The sequence below is a fragment of the Osmia lignaria genome, chromosome 6 (genome assembly GCF_051020975.1).
Source record: "Osmia lignaria lignaria isolate PbOS001 chromosome 6, iyOsmLign1, whole genome shotgun sequence".
NCBI lineage: Eukaryota > Metazoa > Arthropoda > Insecta > Hymenoptera > Megachilidae > Osmia > Osmia lignaria.
Window position 1 is genome coordinate 10620809 of NC_135037.1, and position 24205 is coordinate 10645013.

Consider the following 24205-nt stretch of genomic DNA (forward strand, 5'->3'; position numbering starts at 1 on the left):
GTGAGTGATCCCAGTCGACGATTGCAGCCGCGTGGTAGGGGCAGAATCGAGGATGCCAGTCTTCCCCGGGCCACGGATCCGAACAGGGTGTTTTCCGATCGCCTACGCTCTTTTTTTTTTTTAATCTGCTCCTGGAAATTATGAGTTATGAGTTTTGCGATGTTTCTTAACCAAGTGTTGTTGTGAAGAACAGTTCTTGCAGACGAGGACGCTTTCGCGCACGTGTGTCTGTTTGGACTACTTTTTATTTTCGCTCTTTGTAAGATGAAGAGTTTGTGATCAGAAGATTGCGAGATCGAGGAAAAATGAAGGTGAGCGTACCGGGGTGGTTTTTAATTAACAAGCGTCGAGCAACTTTGTGTTTCTTAATCCTTGAACAGAGGAACCCGAGTCAATGGTGACTGAAACAGAACGTATACAAGGGTATTAACTTAAAATTAAATGTATAATTTTTTTAATAAAAACGTATCGTATACTGGAAAAATATTTTTTAAGGAAACAATAATACGATATACGTAATTCGATTAAAATTGGAGCTCTCTCCATGGTCCGTCGTCCAAAGGTTAACAAACGGTTCCCGATAACTTTCTATTTATCGAACGTGAGAAATTAAATAAAAGTGCTATTTTTGTCTACAATTTTACACGCTTCATTAATGACCCATCGATAAACCGTTCAATTGTTTGCTGACAAAGATAGCACGCTTTCGTGGACGTACGGAATGTGTAAACAGGTGTGATATGTTTGCTTGGAGGAAAAAAATGGTATTTTAAAATTCGCGGTGTTTTGGTTGTGAAATATTAAAAAATATTCGCTTGTAACAGTTTAGAGAAAGAGTTCGGTTTTAGGGTGGAGGATAATTTTGAAATATCACGAAAATTATTTACGATGGCTGGTGAAACGTATAAGGGCGATAAATCAGCAGGAATGGTGGTCGCTCGTGCCATTAAACGTCCATCGGTGTAGCGAAGTGACGAATCGGATGTGTACGAGGAACTTCGGTATCCGGTAGTCGGGTAGTAAAGCCCGTTTGACCTCTTCACCCGTGCATTTCTTACTTTGTCAGCTCATCTCCGTCGCCCTCCAACTGTTCGCTAAGAAAAAATGACTCCTATTATTCTTTCTTAACTACTCGCTGATTGCATTCTTCAACCCGTCGAACCGATTGAAAAATTCCTTCGCTCTTTCCACGTAAACCTTCACGAATTCGAGAAACAGATAACTCATTTTAAATTCAAGTGATGAATTGCAAGTAATCATCAAATATTATCATTTGAAATACGACGTGTCGAGTAAAATTAGGTAGTCAAGTTTTTGAACGAAAGAATTTTGTATGATTGCGAAAGAAAAGTGTAATATTTCAGGAAGGGAAATAAATTATTCTTAGCGGTCCAAACGGGTTGAAAAACTGAAATTAAATAAAATTAAGTTAAATGGTGTATGGTATCTAAAGGAAAATAGAAAATTCTTAGCAACCCATAAGGGATGCAAAAGTTAAATCTACAAAACAACGCTGGAATTACAAAAATTACAAAAATTAAATAAATTTAACTTTGCCTAAAATTATGCTTACAAATTTCATCCGTGAAAATAAAATATTCTGAGTGGTATTCGAATTAATTTTGATGGAGCATTATTGGTCACGCTTGACCAGACGATCTTCCATTGGTATCGAGCGAAGGAACGGCCACAATGTACCCATCCACGGTATTAATCGAGTGGCTCGCTTTCCGAGGGAAGATCGAAATGCCAGAAGGTATAAATCACAGGTGGGAAGTTTAAGTTTGCCTTCGGCAGATCATAAATCAATGACCGTCCAGTTAAAGGTGAAATGATTACCGGCCGACGGAAGGAGGCGCGATAAGGAGAGAAGATGAAGACGGAACGAAACAGGGACCGTAACGTCTACGAAATTGGCTGTCGTCGATGTTGTCTTTCTTGATGTGTCGGTTGTGCAACGGATCTCTCTTTTCTTGCATATTCCATCGATTCGTATGTAAATTCGTCGATTGGGGATGAAATTTATGATTGCAAACCTTTCGATGCCATTTTATTAATTATCGTTCTTATTTGCATATCAAAATATCGACGGTAGACAAAGAAACTTCGATATTCTTCGAGTCTGAAAAATATTGCTCCCGATGACCGGATGGTGCGGCAAAGAATAACCTTTGTGCTTTACTCGTGTACCAATTAATATTATCGGCTCGAAACTGGCTATGCTCGCGTGTGTGGTGTACAGGTGTGCGTTAGAGCACGTGTACCGAGACGGAGATAAGAAAAAGTTGCATACAGATCAGATACACATTATCTTCGGGTTTATCTGGACGCACTGACAATGACTTTCTCTCCCCTCTGGACACAGTCGTGGTTGGAGAAAAAAAAAAGATCATCATCTGCATCGTGTCGTTGGATCATCAATTAATTAAGAGGAATTAATCGTGGTTGATGATAGATAATCGACTGATAATTTTTCATTTTCACGTCTATCACGATTGGACGTTGACATTGTTACAATAATCAGAATTATTTTTCAAAATAATGTAAGTAATTTATATAAAATGACCGCGATTTTGTTGCAGACTGAGGTGGAAACGGATCCAGAGTGCCCTGACAGTATCCTCTGTCCAAACAACAACAACAATAATAACACTACTACTAACAATAATAATAACGTGACGAATAACAAGAAGATTGGTACAACCATCGGCAGCAACGATGCTCACGATGGAATGGAAATGGATTGCGGTGGTTGCGGGGAAAGCGTTCGTGAACGCACTGTCCTCTGTGTAGGGGGTCGTACCTGGCATTCCAGGTGCCTCAAGTGTTGCGCCTGTGCGAGACCCTTGCACGATCAGCACTCCTGTTTCCTTCGGGGGATGCGACTTTACTGCAGGCACGACTACGCCTTGTAAGTACAAGTGATTTCTATTTCCAAGGTCGGTTCCCCCGTGCCAAGGTTCAATCCTCGACACACATATTTATTCGTTGAACGAGACCAATCAGGGAGTCTGATATACTTGTTTCGAATTATTATTCTTTCTGTACATACATTATGGTGCAATGTAGCCTTCTGTTCCGCCATTTTTCTTCAGTTTCTGTAGAGTCTAGGGAAATCCTAGGGAAATTTTAATTTAGAGCGTCCTAACGTTACCGTAAAGTCGATTTTTTCAAAAACAAAACCTCAAATGAAAAAAAATTCTTCCATATTTTTGTTCTTAGTAATGGTAGTAATAGAATTTCTCTTTGAAGTTATGTTTCTTTAACAGTGATAGAAATAATGGTACTAGACGATCGGACACGACAGTTGTCTCGATAATCTAAAAGCAACACGAGGGATTATCGATGAGTTCAATAATATTCTGAGACACCCCACTGGTATGTAACCGGTGAGTAAAGCCGAGCTTAAGAGGACGTATCTCGACTACTACCGCAGGAGCTCCTGGAAAGGGCGATCATTTATTCGACTTACGGGACAGTTCTCGCGGAGTATGCTGACACTAGCATAACTGATATCTTCGGACACCCTGTCGAGCAGTCACTTTGAAAAGATTCTACGAACAGCTCCCTCGGGATCGATCTGGATTATAACCTCGTGACTTCGCTAAAATGCTCCTCCTACGGCAAACAACAAATGTCCTTAAAAGTTACTAGAAATCATTACATTCACCATTACCTTATTGTAGGATTTGTAGGTAAAAATGTATAAATTTAAAGAAAAGATTATTTTACACAAGCATCTACTGGCTTGCTTACCCTAATACCAATCGATGCCATACGAAAATCAATAAGCAAAGTTGACGTTGAAGCACGCGATATCGCGGGACCGACCTTTTAGTAACCAACTATACGCTTCAAATCGTGTAACAGCGTAAGCGTTAATATTTCCATTTGAAATATAAAAGTTTCTTGACAGCAGCTTGCTAAATTCTTAAAAACAATTCCAACTGAAAGAGGATTCCGCTTTCGAGTCACGTGGCGGATATTCCTTGAGATGAACAGATATCTGTACACGCGTAATCGACGTACAGGCTTCGTGTTAGAGATTCGCCAGTGGGTGATTAATGTCTTCCGATGTAGTCTTCTCGGTTCAGTCCCCTCTACCCTCCTACACCTTCTTCTTCTTCTTTGGACCTCACGTACAGTCGGCTATTCACGTCAACGGGCATACGTGTACCATGCATGCTCACGCGTGAGCTGCGAGTCACGTTGTGACGTTGAAGCTGGCCCGATGCACGAATAAAGGACATCTCAACTGACTTTTTCTCGCGGTTACAGAACCCTCGAGGGGAAAGGGGAGAACACGTTTCGAGCGTTTCTGCTTTTTCAATCGCCTTGGGTCTAAAGCTTGTTAAACGAATAGATCAATTCTGTGACACGGTACAATATAACAAAAATTAACTGTTCATTTTTTTTTTTCATATTGTACCTTAATATTTTTTGACTCGGAATATTTTAAAGAATTGATATGTGTATAATACCATTTGAAAAAATATAGATGATCTTGAAATCTCATTAGAAAATAATTTTGAGGAAAAATTATTTTTAGCATCATATCAACACCTGATATGTTTATACAATTGACCCAGACTCCGCTGTTCAAGGGTTAAAATACTCTAACTTTATTCCGAGTATTTTTTGAAATAAAATCATGCATAATGGAGATACTCAGGTGTTTCGATTTAAATACTCCACCCCTTGTCTCGTTAAAGGTCGAACGGGGTGTTTCATAATTTTGTCCACCAGCGTAGCGTAAAATTAGTGTGGAGAAGAAAACACAGGTGCCGAGTCACCAGTAAAGGCAGCCAGTGTTCTAAGGAATTCGCCTCGTAAGGCAGCCTCGTAGGTCGGTGCTTTTCACTCGGGTGCCTTTTAAATTAATAAATATTCACCGACACTGTCCTCCTACGGTCAGAAAAAGAGCAGAAATCGCTCTATTAGTCCGAGCCGAGGTCCGAAATTCCGGTTCTCTTAATTCAGTGTGGCCGAACCTCGCGATGTGGTTCGAATCCGGTCGCCGCTTTATCTTCCCCGTCTTAATGGCACTTAAATGCGAAAAATACTTTGAACTTGGCGGGGTAATCTGCATTCCCCAGGGAGGTGGATATTTTCTTCGATTTTCATCGAACTTTCTATCGGTATCTGAGATCGCGATCTCGAACGCAGCCGAGACGTCGAAGAGACTTTATGGTAGTCGGATGGTGCAGAGGTCGGATACCAGCCAACTTAATCCCTGCTTGACTTATAGGGCCCGCCTATGTGGAAGAACAAATGAATAAATTAGGGCGGGGTCGATTGGTAGCCGATGTACGGCCCTGAAGATTTATAGACACCCAATACCAACCAGTTCTCCGCTGCTTGTTATACCGTCTACCCTTCTCTTTTCTCGGTTATACGATGTAAACGCGGCAGAAGAGGAAAGGGTGGCGCTACTATTTATGCTAATGACACCTCCACGGACCCTGTTACCTTCCTCTTCGTCCTTTTTTCAACTGTACCAATTTTCTAGGAGTATCCGAGCTTCCGTTTCGTGCAAAACAGTCCTTGAAGAGTAACACGAGCAACATGCTCCTAGGCGTGCCCGAAAATATCCGATGCGACGCCGATGACGATGCAACTCCTCGCCAACTAATCCTTCCGTGGCTTACCATATTTTTCCATACAATAACCAAACCCTCGAAACGTTTATTCTTTTTCTCCTCTCTGACTTTCAGTTACAAATAGTCCTCCTTGTTATTTGGAGGCTAGATTGTAGGAGTTGGTATTTGGACCTGTCGGTGATTCACAAATTTTAAGAAATTAAGGCGCGTTTAATTCTTCCCCGGTCGGTATGAAATCAAAGGCCACGAGTCATTTGTTGGCCAGGGGGGAACGGGACAGAGACGTCGAGATAATCTGGACGTAATCTGTTGGGCGAATCGCGAGAAGCCGATTCCGGTGGTTCGCGCCCCCGAAGTGGTCGAAAGGACATCGAGCGGCGGAGTAGTATGTTAATGAGGACAGGTCCAGTGGATTCCCTCGCGTGCACGGAGGTCCTCAATGAATCTAAAATAGCATCCTTCTGTTTCAAGTTTCCTTATTTTCGACCTTCCAGAACCTTTGGCGCCAAGTGTGCGAAGTGTGGCCGCAGCGTGGGCGCCGGTGACTGGGTCAGAAGAGCCCGAGAGAGGGTTTATCATTTGGCCTGCTTCGCCTGTGACGCCTGTTCCAGACAATTGTCCACAGGCGAACAATTCGCCCTTCTGGATGCACGGTTGCTGTGCAAGGCTCATTATCTGGACGTGGTGGAGGGAAATAATACCTCGTCTTCGGAGGACTGTGACTCCGAGCACGGTGGCAAGGGCAGCAAGACGAAGAGGGTCAGGACGACCTTTACCGAGGAACAACTGTCCGTTTTACAAGCTAACTTTCAGTTGGATAGTAACCCCGACGGACAGGACCTCGAGAGGATAGCTCATGTCACGGGCCTCAGCAAAAGGGTCACCCAAGTCTGGTTTCAGAACTCGAGGGCCAGGCAGAAGAAACATAGCGGAAAGATTAAGACGCAGAGTGAGTGTATGAACATTCATTGGTTGAAATTCAATATTCGTAAGTCCAATTAATAGAAAATTTTATAAATATTTATAATTATTTGGAATTTCTTAATTTTGAAATCTTGGGAATTCCATAAAAATACGTCTTATGTCCCTTTCATTGATCAGCATATTTGAATTTCTTTTAGTGCTTAAAATTTTCTTAAATTTCCATATAAAGATATCTACGTTGCACCTCTTCCATATTTCACACTTTGAATAATATCCCCGTAGATATATCATTAAGAAGATTTAATTCCATGCCCAGTGCACCATTCGCCACCGATGCAGCATCATCCAGGAGAGTTTTATCCCTCTGGAGTGAACATGGTGGGCGCCTATTTGGGTGGATATCAGGGTGGTAGCGCAGGAAGCGAAAGTCCTGGGAGTCCATTGACACCGCTCACCCCCTTAACGCCCTTAACCCCCACCACGCCGAATCACCTTCAGACCCAGTTCTGTCATCAAACGGGGTAATTTTATTTGAAAATTACAAATATCATCGTTAAAAAAAAAAACTCCAACACGCTGTGAGATCCTAAGTTCTCAAGGAGGGATAAAATTCAATTTATTTACAATTTATTTTATTACTTGAAACCCTCCTTGGATTCTGGGATAAAGAAACCTGGTATTTCGAATGGTTCTCTGTTTTTCTGTATATACCAAAAAGGACTGTTTCGAAAATGGAGCGAGAAGCAAAGGTGATAATATAAATAGGATAAATTCCGTGGTGTTTTATTTATTCCGTTTTCATTGTAATAGCTTGTAGTTTATATCTCAACTTGATTTCCACGTTAAAGTGCAATCAGATCAAAAAGGAATCTGTACATTTTCCAAAACATTTATAAACAGATCACCATAGATTCTAAACCATCTGTTTCTTATAGTAGATTTTAATTTTCAAATGAAATTGTACATAGACATATCCTGTAGCTTTTGTATATAAATTATAAGGAAATCGTGCATGAGTATTTGATATCGCCCTTGTATTGTACACCCACTTCCGCAATACTGTAAACCGTACTGTTATTAATAAAAATGTCTTTTACTGTTAAATCGTATCATTTTTCATTGTTCAACCCATAACTCACATCAATATAAATAATAAAATTATATTTTTAATAGGAATTTAATAAAATCAACTTTTAAAAAAAGGTAAGAATATTAAAAAAAGTTGTAAGTTATGTGCAACATATTTTATATTGTATATATATATATATATATATATATATACTTAGTTTACAATATTTACATCACAGTACATGTATATTAAATAATGATCCTTTCACGATTACACAATTATCTAAATACTGTAAAAGATACTTTCATTCGGAACATTGCTTTTGGATGTTCTTCGTAATCCACGGACGTAAGAATTTATCGAGCGGCCATATTATTTATTTTTAGGTAAAATATTAATTTTTCGATTGGCTAATTTGATCAGCGTTTCAGAAAATTTAAAATATTTGAAATTGCAATTCAAATTGCACGTGCTTTCTTTTGTTTCGAAATTAACCAATCAGAGAGCTAAAATTTTATTGAAACAATATGGCAGCCTCCATATGTTATTACGTCACCGCGCTAATCTTATTCGAAACTGATTACATCAGGATATTTCGCAAAATTAATGAAAGTGGAATATTTTGGAAGCGAAAATTATATTTATCGCTTCATTACCACCACGAAAGACGTCTGCTTGCATTTTATACAATGTCGGTCTCCATTAACCCTTTCCAATTAAATTTACTAAAATTTTTAAATCCTATCGTAAAAAATTAAAAAATTTAGCACAAAACATTCGAGTGGTCTTCACTCATGAAATTTCAATAAATAATTCAAGAATTTATTTGCTAACCTCAAAAATTAATTCTTAGAAAGGGATAATTTCAATCGAGTCAAAACAACGAATCGATCTCCGTCGATCGATTATTAAAAAAATCGAGTAAAAAAGGATTTGCAACTCACTTCCGGTGCACGCGTATTTCTTCATGCGTAACATGGAATGTTAAATGTACTCACTCATTCATAATAAGCTTAACATCAAGCGCAAGATAAAGCTGTACTGTCAACCAGTCTTGAAATTTGCTGTCTCTAAGTTCTGCTGGAAATGTTAATTAACATGTTGGGCGGATTTGTAAACCATCGGATTTTTACGTTCATAGAAACGGGTCAATCTATCAAATAAATACTTATCTCGTCAAGTACGTATCCGCTGAACGTTTCACAAACGCTATACTTAACTTAAAGATACTTAAACCGACGGAAACTATCAACTTTGTACATACTCTATGCGTTTTATATTAATCATAAACGGGACGGTTCTAACGTGAGTTCTGTCACCGTGGAATAAAACGCGTTCACCGAGAAAGATTCATGAAACCCAAAAATAAAAACCTTAACGCTAAGATGATGAGTATTTACAATACAGCTAATCCAGTAACGACGATTAAACCTCGTTCGGCATCGACAACATCATCGAATCTTGCGACAGTTCGTCCATTGATTGTTCCGAGCCTGAAGACAGAGTTGACGGAGTTGCGATAGAGAGTAGACCTTTTCAAAGCAAAACTTTGGTTTCTCTTTTTTCGTAATTTTTCATATTTAAGATATTTGCAAGAACTCCAACTCCGTTAAGTATCATTAACTTAAGACTCAAGAGTCAAGACTTAACCTCTATAGAATATTAATATAATAATAAATAATATAAAATAAATAATCCAATTTTATCGGAGGAACCCTAAGACTCTTCGAAATCCTGATTTATTGTTAAATTAATAAATAACATCGCAATGATTGATTTGAAAGATTCTTACCATGGTTATGATAAATGGAAGGCGTGGGACTTTTGCACACCGGACTCAGTTGCGGCTGTTGCTGGGTATGATGGTGTTGTTGTTGATGTTGGAAAGAATAGGTCAAATGTAAATTGATGTGCCGACCGAAATCGCCCGTGGACGTTGTCGAATTCGGAGGTGATTGATGAACTATAACAGTAAACGTTTCCTTGTTTCCGCCATACTGCTATAGGTAAACTTTCAGCGTTCTAATTGGTCGATTGTCTCGGCGAATCCAAGATAAAGGAAAGCGCGGGCGATTTGAAACGCACTTTCGAATATTTTTATTTTGACTAGTAAAATGAAAGTTGAATGTAGATATTATGCGATATAAAATTATTAAAAGAAACAAAGGCAAGAAGTACCATGTTGCCCTTTCGTTTTGCCCGTGTGCAGATGCTTCTTCTGCCTTGCCCTAGAATTCTGGAACCAAACCTGCGTAACTCTTTTGCTGAGTCCGGTAACATGTGCTATCCTCTCGAGATCTTGACCATCCGGATTGCTGTCCAGTTGAAAATTCGCCTGAAGAACCGATAGTTGTTCCTCGGTGAAGGTGGTTCTCACTCTCTTCGCCTTGTTACCGCTTTTGTGGCCGCTCTCCGAGTCACCGCCTTCTGCGAAAGTGCCAATTAGGGGTGCCCTATCCTCCGCTTCCTTCTCGATTCTAATATACCCTCCAATCTTAAATGTAAACCACCACCCGGAATTACGCGCAATTTAGTAGTCTCACCATCGGAGGAGGTGTTGTTGCCTTCGACGACGTCCAGGTAGTGAGCTTTGCACAGCAATCGGGCATCCAGAAGGGCGAATTGCTCGCCCGTGGACAATTGTCTCGAACAGGCGTCGCAGGCGAAACAAGCTAAATGATAAACCCTCTCCCTGGCCCTTCTGACCCAATCACCGGCGCCGACGCTACGGCCACATTTTGCGCACTTCGCTCCGAAGGTTCTGCCAACAGAAAATAATAATGTCAGAAAAAAAAACTAACAAGCTATCGTCCTATTCGCAGCGAAAGGGTTAACCGTATCAATAGATGTTCGTATCGATAAAACTGCACGGTTTTTCCATCCGTAATCTTGATGATTAACGACGGCTTGGCATGCCGGGAAATCCGCGGCGATCGTAAAGAATTCTCAAGCACGCAACACGCGTGACCACCTGCTGCAATGGCGCCAATAAATTCAACGGAGGAAGCCCGCAGAAGGATTTAGTCTCCACGGCATCCTCTCATCTAACAAATGCATCCGCAGCGACCGGTAAAAAGCATTCAACGCTGGTACACGCATTTAGGTGTCGATAAGCCTCGCCCCTGGAGAAAAACGCAACTCCTCGCGGATTTCTTCGACGATCAATAGGCTTACGAGGCTGAGATATTAATTCGTTGATGTCACGATGATTCACGGTTAAGGAAGAAGTTAGATTGCCGATCGAAGACATTACCATTCGCCAGATGGACATCTTTACTTAGAATCTAATTTTGGGATCGCACAAGGGATCGTAATAAATGTTACCATTTTGATTTCACAAAGAGTACTCGAAGAAATAGTTGGTACTTCTCATGAGAGAGTGGTTCGCCACGCTCTTAGATAACGCGTCGTGCACGAACGAACGTTTACCTAGAACCAGCCAGCCTGTACCAGTCCTTCTTCTGACAAATAAATGAGTCCTGGACCTCGAAGCGCGAGCCGAGCAGTGTGTTCGCGTGTATGTAAACTCACGCAGCCAGTGCGCCAGCGAAGAGGACACTGGGATAAAAGGAGCAAAAGGAGAAACCGACTGACATTGCGAGATAAGGAAGAGGGGAAAGGAGGTTCTTGATTTTCAAGAATTAGTGATATTTCAAAAGATTTCAGACTTTTAGAGTGCGAATAAAATTTACAATTACCTACTTTTTTAATATATTCGAACTGATTTTTAACCAAAACACTTATCACTAATAACAAGTGGAAGAAATGGCAGCAAATTCAAATCGGTTATTTGTCATCGAATCGTTAGAAACGAAATCTTCTAAATCCTTTCTCATTTTCGAACAAAGTCTAATCGAAATCAGTCTTAAGGTAAGTCAGAGGTAGTGTTGGGTGAAAAAGCTGGGAGCTAGGCTGTTGTAAACGGTAGCCGTGTAACGGCAAGACACGAGCATGCTACACGACACATGCACGCTCTGCCAGATGAATGGCTCGACGAACGGTGGGTGTTATGGTTGCACAGAGAGAGAATCCTAAGGAGCGACCAGGAGGAGGATCGGTTGCTAAACGACAAGCAGAAGCACGACGGTGTGTGACTTCACGGCTGGGTCCGGTGTGGTCGGTTGTGTGCTGCTGCGACCGGTAATTAAACAACGACTAGTGGCCATTAGCCCATTATCATATTCATGAACACGGAAAGTGCATCCCGATTCCTCGTCCGGTTCCTACGGCAACGATCCACCTAGCTGTTTATACAGGCTGTGTTTGCAAACCCCTTCGTCCCTCTACGTCCATCGGGAAGATATCTTATGGGGCCACGCGACTACCCTGGTGGCCCCACCACCCCATACCACTGAAAGTATCAGACGCCTAGATCCACGACTAGCAATACTAGCTGTTTCCTTGCGTTTCAGGATTAAGAGGGCATTCCTTGCACGGTCCAGACATATTTGCACCATTTACTTCCAACCTACGCTACGTACTAATGGAGCTAATTGTTTCGTATGAAACATCTTGCATACGTATTTTAGGATATATTTCTAGATGTTTGGTAGCAAAAATGGTAACAAAAATGCGTTGGCGACGGTCAGAAAACGAGTGCATCTTAATCCTATTGTCTCTTAGCAAAGTATTAATCCACGATGGTTGCAAGAGTTTTCTCGCCCACATAAATCTCTAGGAAGGGATTTGAATGTTAAGCGACGGACTACAGGATTCCTTTATTAAAATCCTGTTCTTGAAAACAACGAAAATTAGTCTCTACTAGAAGCTTCTTATCTCAATTTTCTTTTTGAATTTTAAAAAGATTAACAACACCTCAAACAGTATTAATCAGTCTATCAATGGTATTAATTAGATCATATTGATGGTGTCCTCGATTCTTGCCGCAACGGTATAGTTTCTCGATCATTTATCACGCAGTCCGAAGCGTAGATCCAAAAAGTGGCTTCGTTTCTTTTTCAAGTCGCTTGTCGACGGGTCTACGGTTCATGGATCCTGTCGACCAGGTCATCGTAAGGCAGCATTACGAGGCGAAAAGTACCAGTCAAAAATGTTACACGGCGAATTCCTGAGGACCTCCCGCGTATACACCAACTTTGACTCTTCAAAGACATTCTATCCTCGGAGAACGTTCGTGTCATTGCGAAATGTCAATTTACAAGACAAAAATAATACAAATTCGCTTCGACGAAATTAAAATAATATCTACATTATCTTAGAAGATATGTACGTATAATTGCTAGACCACTGTTAAATTATAGAAAATCAAATCGGTTATTTCTTATCAAAATGTTAAAAATAAAAATGTTCTGAATTTCTCCTTATCGTATATTATCGGATGTAATTGAGTTTCGGATCCCGAGTTTATATTCAGGTCCCCAAATGACGGGTACTCAAACAAATTTACATGCTGAACAAAGTTTTGGGATACTGCCCGAACTCGGATAAAATTCCCGACCCGACTCCATCCCGAGATGACTAATAATGAAATAAATGAGTGTGTCACTCACAGAGCATAGTCGTGCCTGCAATAGAGTCTCATGCCCTTCAGGAAACAAGAATGTTGATCGTGCAGAGGCCTGGCACAGGCGAAACACCTTAAACACCTCGAGTGCCAAGTTCGGCCACCGACACATAAAACTGTACGCTCGCGAACTCGTTCTCCACAACCGCCGCACTCCATCCCGGTCGGCGACACTTCCGGTCCTATTAGGCTACCTGCGCTTTCGGCAACGGCCAGATTCGAACCGGTACCTTCGCATACGCCGTCGCTCGGCATATCTTCCACTTCCGTCTGCAACAAAAACATCATAACATCGAACGTTTCGTTTTCTTTTACGAAATAATTTAAAATTTTTAAACGAAAGAGTTTCGCACGATCGTTCTGTATGCGAGGAAAAAAATGGATTCGGTACTAATTTAACAAAGTCAGGGTTTCCCATGTGCTGTATTGTGTCACCCTATCCCATATAGAATCTGTCGGATGTGCTTGACACGAAAGCTGTGGCGCGTTTGATAGATGCGTCTGTTCCGATCAATCTGTTTCAAAGTAGTTTGCTATGGTTGCTATTCAAGCATCTTTTCCTGCTCTTTCAAACCCGTCGATACGTTGCAAACTTTTCAATAACAATATATAAAATAACTTGATTCAATCCTCGGACGGCAGACCATGGAAAGAGCCCCGATTTTAATTAATTTTCAGAGTGCCTTATATATTAATTTTATCGAAATAAAGTTCTAGGTATTAAAACTTTGCATTATTAACCCTGGTCCTGATGATATTCAGAGTTTCTTACAATTTTGTCCACCTTTTCAAAAATCCATCGAACCCTCATTTTCCTCAAACTCTCCGTCCATGTCTCGAGAGATCATGAAAATCACCGGAGATTCTAAGGATGAAAGGTAGAGCCGGCTAGGCAGCTGGTCAAGCGAAAAAGGGCACCACCCGTGGAACGTTACACGTATCCAGTCCTCTTCATCCCCCTTCTAAAATGGTGACACGTTATGCCCGTGACTTGGTGTACAGATGGCTTTGTTGTACACGCAAGCCCTTGCCACCGGTGTTAATATATGTGGCCTACCTCGAACCCACCCCTAACATCCCTTCTGTAGTCTCTTCCACGAGGACCGTGTACGCCAATGGGGCGAGTAAATGGGCATCCAAGGCGTCCAGCCGTTTCCGAACATCTCTGTCATTATGTCGGCGGCCTTGTTACAGTGACTGGTGTTGAATCCACCGTTACACCGACCACCATGTGGATTAAATGATTTTCGAACGAGGGAGGCGTGCCGGGTAAATAAACTCCTGCGGCGAACGGGGAGGGGTGGATTGTTCTTTTATCAATTGTTTGCCTCGTTCAAATGATCGGTTGTTGATAGTGGATAAATTAGATGATGTTGACTGGTGATTAGGATATTTTATTTTGATTTGGAAAAAGGGAGGAGGTAAGGAACTGGGTTTGAGACCACAGAAGGGACAAATTTGGAAGCTTTTTAATTTAGATTTAGAAATAGAAACTTGAGTGCTAGTATTACTTTTCTAAAACAAAAAATTATCTTCTCCAAATTTCATCCCCACTCTCTCGCCCTATTCCTAACACGCAGGAGAATAGGTACACGGTTTAGAACGTGCGAACATTTGGTTGGTTATGGTTGGTGGTTAACCATACGTCACAACGAGATCCACAATGGTGGCACACGGGAGTTACATAAAGGCATTGTAACGTAATACCTGCAGGCCCGTAGGTATGCCTACACCGAATGCGTGTGTTGTAAGATCCTCGTCATACAGGACCAGCCCCACGAGTTACCCTCCCATTTATACTCACCCTGAACTTTACGCGACCTGACAGGGGCGTGATTTTTGGGGTTTATTATGAGAATGATATCCGGGAAGCAAGGAACGTATTTCAGCCTTTTTAGAAGCAGAATATCAAAATTAAAAATTAATTGATACTCAATTGGAGATACGAAATTTTGTGAAATTGAATCTTGGTTTTAATAACTCTAGATCTTATTGTTAGACTAACATTAGAACTACCAAACCAATCAAAATGACTTCTAAATGATGTCTATCATCGAAATAAAGAATGAATGTATATATTAAATTATGTTTATCCTGATACAAAATTATATTAAAATTGGGACTCTCTCCATGGCCCAACAGAAAGGGTATAACCAACAGAAAGGGTTCATTCAGACATTTTTGCGAATCCAATGGAATTGATACCCATAATCTGATTTGTAAATCCTGACTCGTTCTTATTGCCATATTTACACAAAGGTAAATCGTTGAATGCATGGTCAAAGAGACATCCATAGAGTACACGCCTCTATTCAGAATGACCATGAGGCCCCATTGCTGCCTTTTCGAGTGGTTTCGGTTTCGATCCCCTTGTCGACGGAAAGGCACCACCGGGGTATGACTTTCAAACTTGAAAGCCTGTCGACGGGAGGTCCTGTGGGGGTCTCGCTATGGGGTTTCCTACGGTATTCGCGGCTTCGTGTCACTTTCCGGCTACGACACGGTGTCCATTGAAACCGATACTTCTTCGTTCCCTTCCGACGCCTGTCTACCATCGTGCTAACATCGCTCGGTCTAGGTAATAACGACGACAAAGAGGGCCACTTTTGAAAATCCTCAACGAATCTCCCTACTCCGTTTCATTTAAAACTTATACAAATCTTATGGATAACATTCAATTCCAAGTTCAACATTTACACGAACCAATTAGAAAGGAACGCTTTGCAACCTGGATCCGAGAAGGTAGCTACATTACAAGTTCTCGTTAGAGGAATTTATTACTTCGATTAAAGCAACTCTATTAATCATTGTTTCAATTAAACTCCGTTATTTATACCCATCTTACGCAAGATTTGCATTAATCCTCGGACGGCGGACCATGAAGAGAACCCCAATTGTAATTTAATTCTGTATTTGATTCTCGATTGATCCCGTTTGAATATTAATTAAAGATACCAGGAGTTAAATGTTAAAGGCAATTTTAAGAAACAATTTTACGAACAAAAGCGAGGAGAAAACCGAAGGCTCCAAGGATCGAAAGGAAAAAAAGAAGAAAGATCAGCGAAGACTTCCTGGTGCGAATAAGAACGAGGGTCTTTCGTTCGTTTTCTTTCGCATCTTGCGGGCCCAGGTGACAAGTTGACAAAGTGGCCCGCTACGGGTATCCTTCTTTCACAGCCGAACGTTCGAAAGGGAATGGCGAAAATAATGCCTCGGTTTTTGTGTGTTTCCAGTGGCTTTTCGAGTGGCTGTGCCCACGAAGGGCACGAGCCTCTTCACGCCTTCGCCTTCCAACCAAGGATGAAACGATCCCCCGCAGGTACAATGGACAATCCGTTCGGGAGAACCACTCGAAATCTATTTAGATCGCCATCCGATTCCTGCTTTTCCCTCCGACACAATGTTCCTCCACTTCTCCACCGTTTTGTTACATTGAATGGGCCAAAAGATTAGGAAGAAACTCCTCGCTAATAACGGTGTCGAAACCGATCGCGTTACTCGATTTAGCAGATCCATTCGACGGCGAAAACAGATTTCGCGTATTATAAAGTGGAATCAACCCGAGGGATTTCGAAGATTAATGCCGGGCCTGGTGTCCGAGGTAAAACGGATGATCCGGAATTACGATCTATGGGATCGGCGACAAATACTTGTCTATTTCAGCGTACGAAGATCCCGACAGGTTTCCGTCGTCGTATAACATCGGATCAACCTGATGCGCCATTTTGCGCCTTACACCGACAATTTACTGGACCACACACGCACTGTGGATGCCATCTTGTAAGATCCTTTCGCGTGGGACGTGAAGTGATTTTACAGATACGTATGCTTTTGTGAGTATGCTTTATAGTCCATCAGTTAGAACTATTTCTCCCTTAAGATTTCGCGAGATTCCGGGATCGCAGCTGTCCGCCAACACTCGTCAGCCTCATCAAGCCCCTTCGCCATGCATCTAAGATATTACCTTGTTTATAATTAAAAATAAAAACACTTACCTTCATGATTCTGTCGTCGCAGTAGTTGGGACACTTCCACACCGTTGGAGGTTGGTTAAAGGATCTCTGTTTGTTGATTGATAGATATCGATCACACTCGTGTAATTTGTAGTCTCAAATACATTGTGAGGCAAATAAACGCGTTCACACGAGGCGCGGGCAAGCGACAGCTACGCCCGAGGAGCGCAGCATGGCTCGAGGACTCGGTGCGCTCGACGGTATAATGTAATTCCCGAGCGGGGCTACGGTACACGGCACACAGAACTGCCGCACCACGACCCGTTTCCTATCGTATCTCTCCGAAGTGGGCGTGGCTGAGAGCGCTCAGTAGGCGTGACCGTCGCGCCGTTTCCGATTGGCCTACCTCCCGACCCGCCTAACTTCGCGAAATTACTCGCGGCCACGAGGAGTACCGCGCGCACGCGCGCCTTCACTACCGCTCTATGAGCAATGCGACTCTTTTTTGATTGGTCGCGTTCCGTGCGTAGGATCATTCTCGAAAATCTTTCTCTTCAGACGCTTCGTACGATTTTTTTCGATAAAAAATAGATTTCTATTTGGCCGATTCAGAAATGTACTCGAACCAACGACATTGAGCTCTTGAGCGTGTTCTTATTCACGTGCAACGAATATAATAAATAACAATACGAGTCTGGGTACAGGTACAGGGTCTCGCATAACTTCGCCCTATACCTGAACTGCTGCGGCGCGTCATTAAAATTATTTATGGGGAAATAAGAATCCGAAGCCTTTAAGTCGAGCTCTCGGAGGTTCGCATGGATATCCCTTGCTCGTTCCGCGTCCACTGCATCTCTTATCCTCGATCCCCTTTAGTCTGACACCGTCCTCGCCGGGCTTACGGGTTAGTTACCGTTAGTAGATTAAACTCACGCTTACTCGTATGTATGTTCAGTGCATAAGTTTGAACGCGTTTAGCTGGTAACGTATGCACACACCTGACTACGAAATCGCTAGATTTGTGGCGCGACCAGCTTTACGGTCAACAAATATACTCCACGCCGAGATAGTTTTTCCAGCTTTCAACTGTGAAACAAGCAGGTGGATGATGTACGAGTTTTGGCTTGTTTATTTATTTCGTGTAGAAAATTTTATGCGATAAGGTAAAATTCTTATGGAGGTGTACAGTATAGAGCATGGAGGGTTTTTCTAGGGAAAATGGCGATGTAAGGAAAATTAAAATTCAAATGTGAACAGTACTTAAGTTTTCATCAAAAACAGAGGGCGATGAGGAGCAAACAGGGTGCTGTCCCTTGACGTCGGTAATCCAATTTACCATGCGCCTCCGTTTATCCACGTGATTGAGGCAAGAGATATTTAGCCTATTGATCGTGTAATTATTCCCGAATCCGTGGGTAGTATGGGTCGGAGGGACCCGATCCGTGGCATGCGCACGGGTGAAGATGAAGAGGTAACGCCGTAGGAGGGAAAAAATAAAAAAGGAGAGAGAGAAAAAAATAAGAAACCGAAGAAGGCGAGTGGCTCAGCTGGGGATTATTCCTGGTGCTTTTTCGTCGGTCGAGTTTCACTATCGGCCACCTGGCCGCATAGTTACACCTTGTAAATGACCGGTGTCTACCGATGCTAATAAACAGAAACGGACACGGTCCGTGGCGAGCTTGTGTATTTGCCAGAGATTAATCGACGCGGATTTGTCACGGACGTCGTTACGAGTTTGCCCGGTTCTATTTCAACTCGCCAACAACCAGCTCCGATCTACGAACCGTTTCGACCGGAAACAGACTTTCCGTCGGTTCGCATTCATTTATTTACGATTGATTGTTCCAGCTTGGATTGATCATTTCTTCACTCTGAAGATGGCTCACCCGGATAGACCGCTCGATAATAGATCTTTCAACCCCTAGCGGTAACAAAAATCAATTAATACCCGGTAACTAACCAGTCGACTACTTGTGGATAATATGCTCCTCGATCTCAAGCCACGCGAAAAATTGTACCGATTGATTTGACAAAAGGGCGCTAAACGCTCGTCGAGTACCGCAACAGCCTCTTTTGAAAAGCAGCGGGGTGCTAATTGCACTTTGACCGCGAGAAAACTGGCATTCAAATTTTCCCCAGAAACTATGGTACAGATGGACGCGTATACCCTCGGGCCGAAGAGAAACGTGGTCAAACAAGGATGTGGAAGGTTATTACACACAATAACAGGCTCGAGTATTGGTAACGAAGGATTCTAGCACGCTGTCAATTCGTTGTAACACGCAAAAAGGACACCGATGTTATTAATGCTCTCTCCACACTCGGCTACTCGAAAGCTAACGATTATTTACCTGGAAATATTTATATCGTATACTCCATACACACCTATTATCGCGGGTGTATGATAAATGCCTGGGTATGAAAAATCGATTTTATTGTCGGAACAAGCTTCGGTACCGATGCATTCCATCCGTCCGTTCGTCCGTTCCTCTGTCCGTCCGTCCGTCCGTGTACGCGCGTACATTTAACAGCTGCGTATGGTGGTCCATCGGTGATGGATACGCCTACTTTTGATATTTCGGTGATCAATAACGTTTCTCGGTGCCATTCGCGGCGAAGGAACATCCATTATTCACCCGCAGTCGCCGGTGAATAAATAATTTACCACGTCATACCAGCACCATCAGTGACTGACTTCGCACCGACGACTGGACCTGACCCTCTAACTCATCCAAAGATCATACAACATATCTGTGTTCGTTCGTTTGTTAACTCCTTCGTCTGTGTATTTAACCGTCTACAGTTCGTTTCAAATAAAAATTTCATTATTAAATTAATTGGATTTTTCTTTCATTCTCCCTATGCTGAGCCTAAGGCGTCCTATGACGCCTTCAGGTTTTCCCGTTCCACTATAAAAATATTTCACAGTAAATTTGAGCCAGGTTAACCTCAAAGACTGCCCCCAAGGGCCGCTGCTTTTGCCATAAAACAGTCTCCAAGGTGGCCTTGTCCAAACTCTAGATTTACGCGTATTAAAAAGGAATTTACAATATTAATGAGCTGGTGATCTCTATTTTGAAAGCCTCCGCCCTAGACCGCAGTCTATCGCCCTAAAAAATAGACCAGAATCGTAAATATTGAAATACAGACGATAAAAAGAATGAACTTTTATAAACAACAAGGGAATGACGGTGTTCTGATATCTCGAGTATGGCAATTAAAATATATTAAAGGCTACTTAATACCTTGCTGTACCCTACACAGACAGGAATGACCCGGGTGTGCGTGAATCGTCGGGACGCGGATAGCAGTATTTCATATTTAATGCGAAACCGTAACTCGCCGCGGTTGCCGCTTCTTGTTGCCGTAACTCCTTCTTTTTTCGATTGATAATTTATTACGGGCCGCCATTGTCGGCCCACCGCGACAAGAATGCCTTTTTCGTATAGGAGAACGTGCCGATACGACCCGGTGCACCGCTAATATAAAATACTGGTCCGTGGTAGAAAATTTGACTTCGTATTCCAAGAATTATCACGCGCGTCGTCTTATGACGTCAGCCGATCGACCATAAAGAACCCTAGTTACGGGCACTGAAAGTGCATCCAGAAAGGGAACGTTCAGGTAAATGGCTATAATTATCATTAACGGTCATAAGGTTAGCATCGCTTATGAAACTTAACTGTCACCTCATCTTCTCTGCCTGTGTAATACAGGGTCAGGTATATTTATCTATCAACGTTTCCAAGGCTGGTGCGTATTTCATTGGAAACGTTTACGAGCAAAAACCTTTAACGGCGCCATTATAGATACCGCAATTTTTATTGCGCCAAGGATCGTTTGCATAGCTGATTACGAAAGCTATCCAGAAGGCTGCTCCTTCGAAGATCGGTCACTCCGGGATGACAGCTTCCTGAACGAAGCTGCTCTCGCGAAGGAAAAGTTGCATGGAATTCGAATGGTTATAAAATAATACACGTGTTTTTCGCCACTCCAAAGTCCCCCACAGGGTATCCGGCTTTGAAAGTTCATATATCAAACGCTTAGGAAAGGCGGCGACACATAAATACCGTACAGGGTATATAAAAGCCACCACCTCCGGAGGATATATCCCACTAGATAAAATATATTAACTCGGTCGGGGCCCGCGTGGGTTTCAGGATTTTCGGGGACACTTTGCCTCTTCCCGTTTCTCCGTCTCCGTCCGTCCACAACACCCTATTCGTACCTTTCTTTGCTCCGGGAATGACTTATGACCGAGCGGCGTGCTTTAAGTCCTCTCCGCACGACTATCACGGGATTATAGTACCCACGTAACTATAATGATTCCTTTTTTTTTTTTTTCTTCTTATTTCTTATTTCTACCTCGCTCGCCGATAGAACTGAGAAAAAGAACAAATGGCGAGGTGAAACGAAGTTAGGAGAGGGGAATCAAAGGCACAGTTTGTGCTAACAGCGTTTGATCTCGCAGTTTGTCCCATGGGAGGTTAACAATGCCTTATGTCGGTCCTGTTTCGCACGTACAAGTTTCCGTTCCCTGTCCAAGGAGTTTCCAGGATAATCCGATCAGCCAGGGCCTCATTGTCGCGTACCATTTGTCGGCAAACGATCCAATTTCGTGCACAGTAATTTTCCACTGATTCTCTGCGAACGTGGAAATTGTTACCGATACGATTACCATTAACATAAGGGAGAGAGTGTTATTCCCATTTGGGCCTAAAAATTGTTAGAGGCCCGAACGGAACGGAATAACGATCCTCCGCGTAGCTCGAGGCGGCAATTAAAACCGTTTGTCGTTTCATCGGTAAAGATAAATTCATAAACGTGTCCACGGGTGTTGTAGGGCTGAACCCAGCAGTCTTCGGTAGCCGGAGATGATGGACGCGCTTAGAGGCGAGCAGGAGGGCAAAAGATACCGGAGAAGATCATACGCGTACGCCGATGTGAATAAGGTCCGAATAGCCGGGCCAATGATTTACATATCCGTACCGTTCGGCGTACTTTCTTTAAGAATCACTATAAATATGTCGAAGATGGTTTAATATGCGGTAGCTGTGTAATTTATAACAACTTATTAAATAAACGCCCCAGGCGTTTACTCTCGCGATCGCGATAAATATCGGCTACACAAATTTCTTTTCGAATCAACCGATTTTCCCGCCCTAAAATTAGGAATTTAAATTATTATAGAAAAGATCATGGTGATATAAAGGGTTCGGTTAAGATTAGGTTTCCACGATAGAAAGCAAAGAAAATAAAACGTTAAAATTCAGGGGTGTGCAATCGTCTGCTTCGCGAAGCGCAATGCACGCGTTGAAAGACGCAGCCACGCGCCAAGATAAAGGATCCTGAGGGAGACTAAATAGTTTCCCATAGCCGCAGGCAGTGCACGATTGTGCATCGTACTATGTTCGAAACGTTCTCACGTTCTCAACGTGCTGTTTTCGGATCGTCGCTTCTGATACGCGTGCAGTTTTCTGAACCGTTTAAATCCATAGAAAAAGCTTACTTTTGATTTCGTCTGTGCGATTCCATGGTGGTTCATCAAATAGATATAAGTTATTTTTTTAATCATACGTTTCAACGTCTCGCGTAATTAGGAATCTTACTCGACGTTCAAAATAAATAATACAATAATTCGCAAGACCACCCAGTCTAATTGAATGAAAAGATAAAAATTGAACGTAACTTTAGCTGTAAATTAATGCGATTCCAGCTTATTGTGCGACGTGCACGTGCATCGTAGCTCATCTACCTTGCTCGGCTCGGATATTTCGGGGCAACTTGTGTCTATCCCGTTGCACGTGTCAGACTGGAATGTAGGGCGTGAATTTACGTGTACGTACACCCACGCTCACGAGTCAGGGTATAATAGTATCACCCCCTTAGTTAACATGCTTGTGTACACTGTACACGTTCCACCCTTCTCTGTTTTGACACGTAATTTTTTTTCCAACAAATAAACACGTATGTCCGATTAAATTAACGATAGAGAATAAAAATTATAATTCTGAAGATTCATCAACCAAGTATTATCAAAAGTGTCAAGAAAATATTTTGAAGTTACGTCGAAGACAAACGCGTCTATTTAGTCAGATTTGATTAGTATAATTTTCCAATACGGTTACGGGGCGCGTAGAGGTCGGCTTTAATGTTAGACACATGTAACCCTCTTTGCACGTGTCATGTCGGCTAGTAAGGGCGTGAACTCACGTCCACGGGCGCCCACGCACGAAGGGAAGATAACCGTTGCGAGGTCACTCGACAGGACGAGCTCTCGCACAATTTTCCTCTCCCCATGTTGGAACGGCGATGTGTAACAACCCTTACCGACACGGCTTCCTCTCTCTCCCTCTGTTGGGGTTGCACAATCGCGCCCTGATTGATAATTTATACGGTGCGTGCAGGTTATTTGATTATCTGTCCCCCAGTTGGACCGCGCTCTTCTCCTTTCCTCCTTTCCTCCTTTCTATTCTCTCCTACCACCTTCTATCTGTCTTTCTTCCTTTCTTCTTAACACTTTCGCCACTTGTCTCGCGCGAACGTAATCTATATTTCCGTATACGTCTTAAAGACAATGAATTTTTGAAGTGGGTATACTTATCTTTATCATTTTGCATTTCCGTCGACCGATTCGAGACAATTACGTATTTTTCTTCTGATTTCGAGACTGCGTAGATCCCCCACAGAGCAGAGGGCATATTATGGGGCAAAGAACACGAGGGTGGAAAGACAGGCAGGGGTTGACATGCGGGCGAAATCCGTAGCGTGACAGTGAATGAACCGAGCCGGGGGACTACATGGTGCGTTGATGACATAATTGGTATCATTCGGGATCTTCTTTTGAGGTAACCCATGCTGCAGCCCCTTTACGGTCACAGATCTACAATACGCCTTCTACATCTGTACTTACGCTCCTATACACTCGCGGTTTCTATCAATACGTCAATATTCGCAACAGTTCAAGTGGAATGCGTAGAAAAGAATCTCTATTGTTTCTTATCATTTTACAGGACTTCTAAAATGCTATGCAGTTTTTCATTATCATTGGTTCGCTGGAAAAATATACTAATTTATAAGAGCTTTAATTAAATTTCAAAGTGACTCAAAGAAATCAGTAATAATATGAAATATA

The 24205-nt window shown here is 42.3% G+C and overlaps 2 protein-coding genes across 15 annotated transcripts in view; one reads left to right on the forward strand and one right to left on the reverse strand.

Annotated features, from left to right (window-relative positions):
* Window positions 1-24205, reverse strand: part of Awh (LIM/homeobox protein arrowhead) — a 27338-nt gene continuing 3133 nt past the window's right edge. Inside the window, exons 2-9 of one of the 12 annotated variants that reach the window (XR_004582238.2) lie at window positions 13104-13387; window positions 10137-10354; window positions 9772-10020; window positions 9386-9556; window positions 3473-3618; window positions 888-1094; window positions 322-401; window positions 1-131 (exon numbers count right to left, since the gene is read on the reverse strand). Coding sequence is in view for 7 of the 12 variants with exons in the window: in XM_034331882.2 (XP_034187773.1) it covers window positions 9019-9125; window positions 9386-9556; window positions 9772-10020; window positions 10137-10354; window positions 13104-13387; window positions 17113-17118 (1035 nt within the window). In the remaining 5 variants the exon portion in view is untranslated. Of the gene's footprint in view, window positions 132-321; window positions 402-887; window positions 1095-2904; window positions 3619-7596; window positions 9126-9385; window positions 9557-9771; window positions 10021-10136; window positions 10355-13103; window positions 13388-17112; window positions 23954-24205 lie in introns of those variants that run through there. The other 11 variants (XR_004582233.2, XR_004582235.2, XM_034331882.2 and 8 more) reach the window with 11 other exon arrangements.
* LOC117607782 (LIM/homeobox protein Awh) lies at window positions 130-7606 on the forward strand. 3 transcript variants are annotated; one of them, XM_034331895.2, is made up of 4 exons: window positions 130-311; window positions 2583-2911; window positions 6095-6549; window positions 6841-7606. In XM_034331895.2, exons 1-4 carry the CDS (start codon window positions 306-308, stop codon window positions 7047-7049), a joined length of 999 nt encoding a protein of 332 aa, XP_034187786.2. In that variant the 5' UTR covers window positions 130-305; the 3' UTR covers window positions 7050-7606. The 3 variants fall into 3 exon arrangements, with proteins under 3 accessions (XP_034187786.2, XP_034187785.2, XP_034187787.2); XM_034331894.2 differs by having other exon boundaries at window positions 6095-6588; window positions 6841-7049; XM_034331896.2 differs by having other exon boundaries at window positions 6807-7048.

Bases quoted from the DNA above. Each gene is read 5' to 3' on its own strand.
- LOC117607782 (XM_034331894.2), top strand. The intron at 2,912-6,094 runs GTAAGTACAAGT...TCGACCTTCCAG, and splicing joins TGCAGGCACGACTACGCCTT to AACCTTTGGCGCCAAGTGTG. The intron at 6,589-6,840 runs GTAAGTCCAATT...TTCCATGCCCAG, and splicing joins TTGGTTGAAATTCAATATTC to TGCACCATTCGCCACCGATG.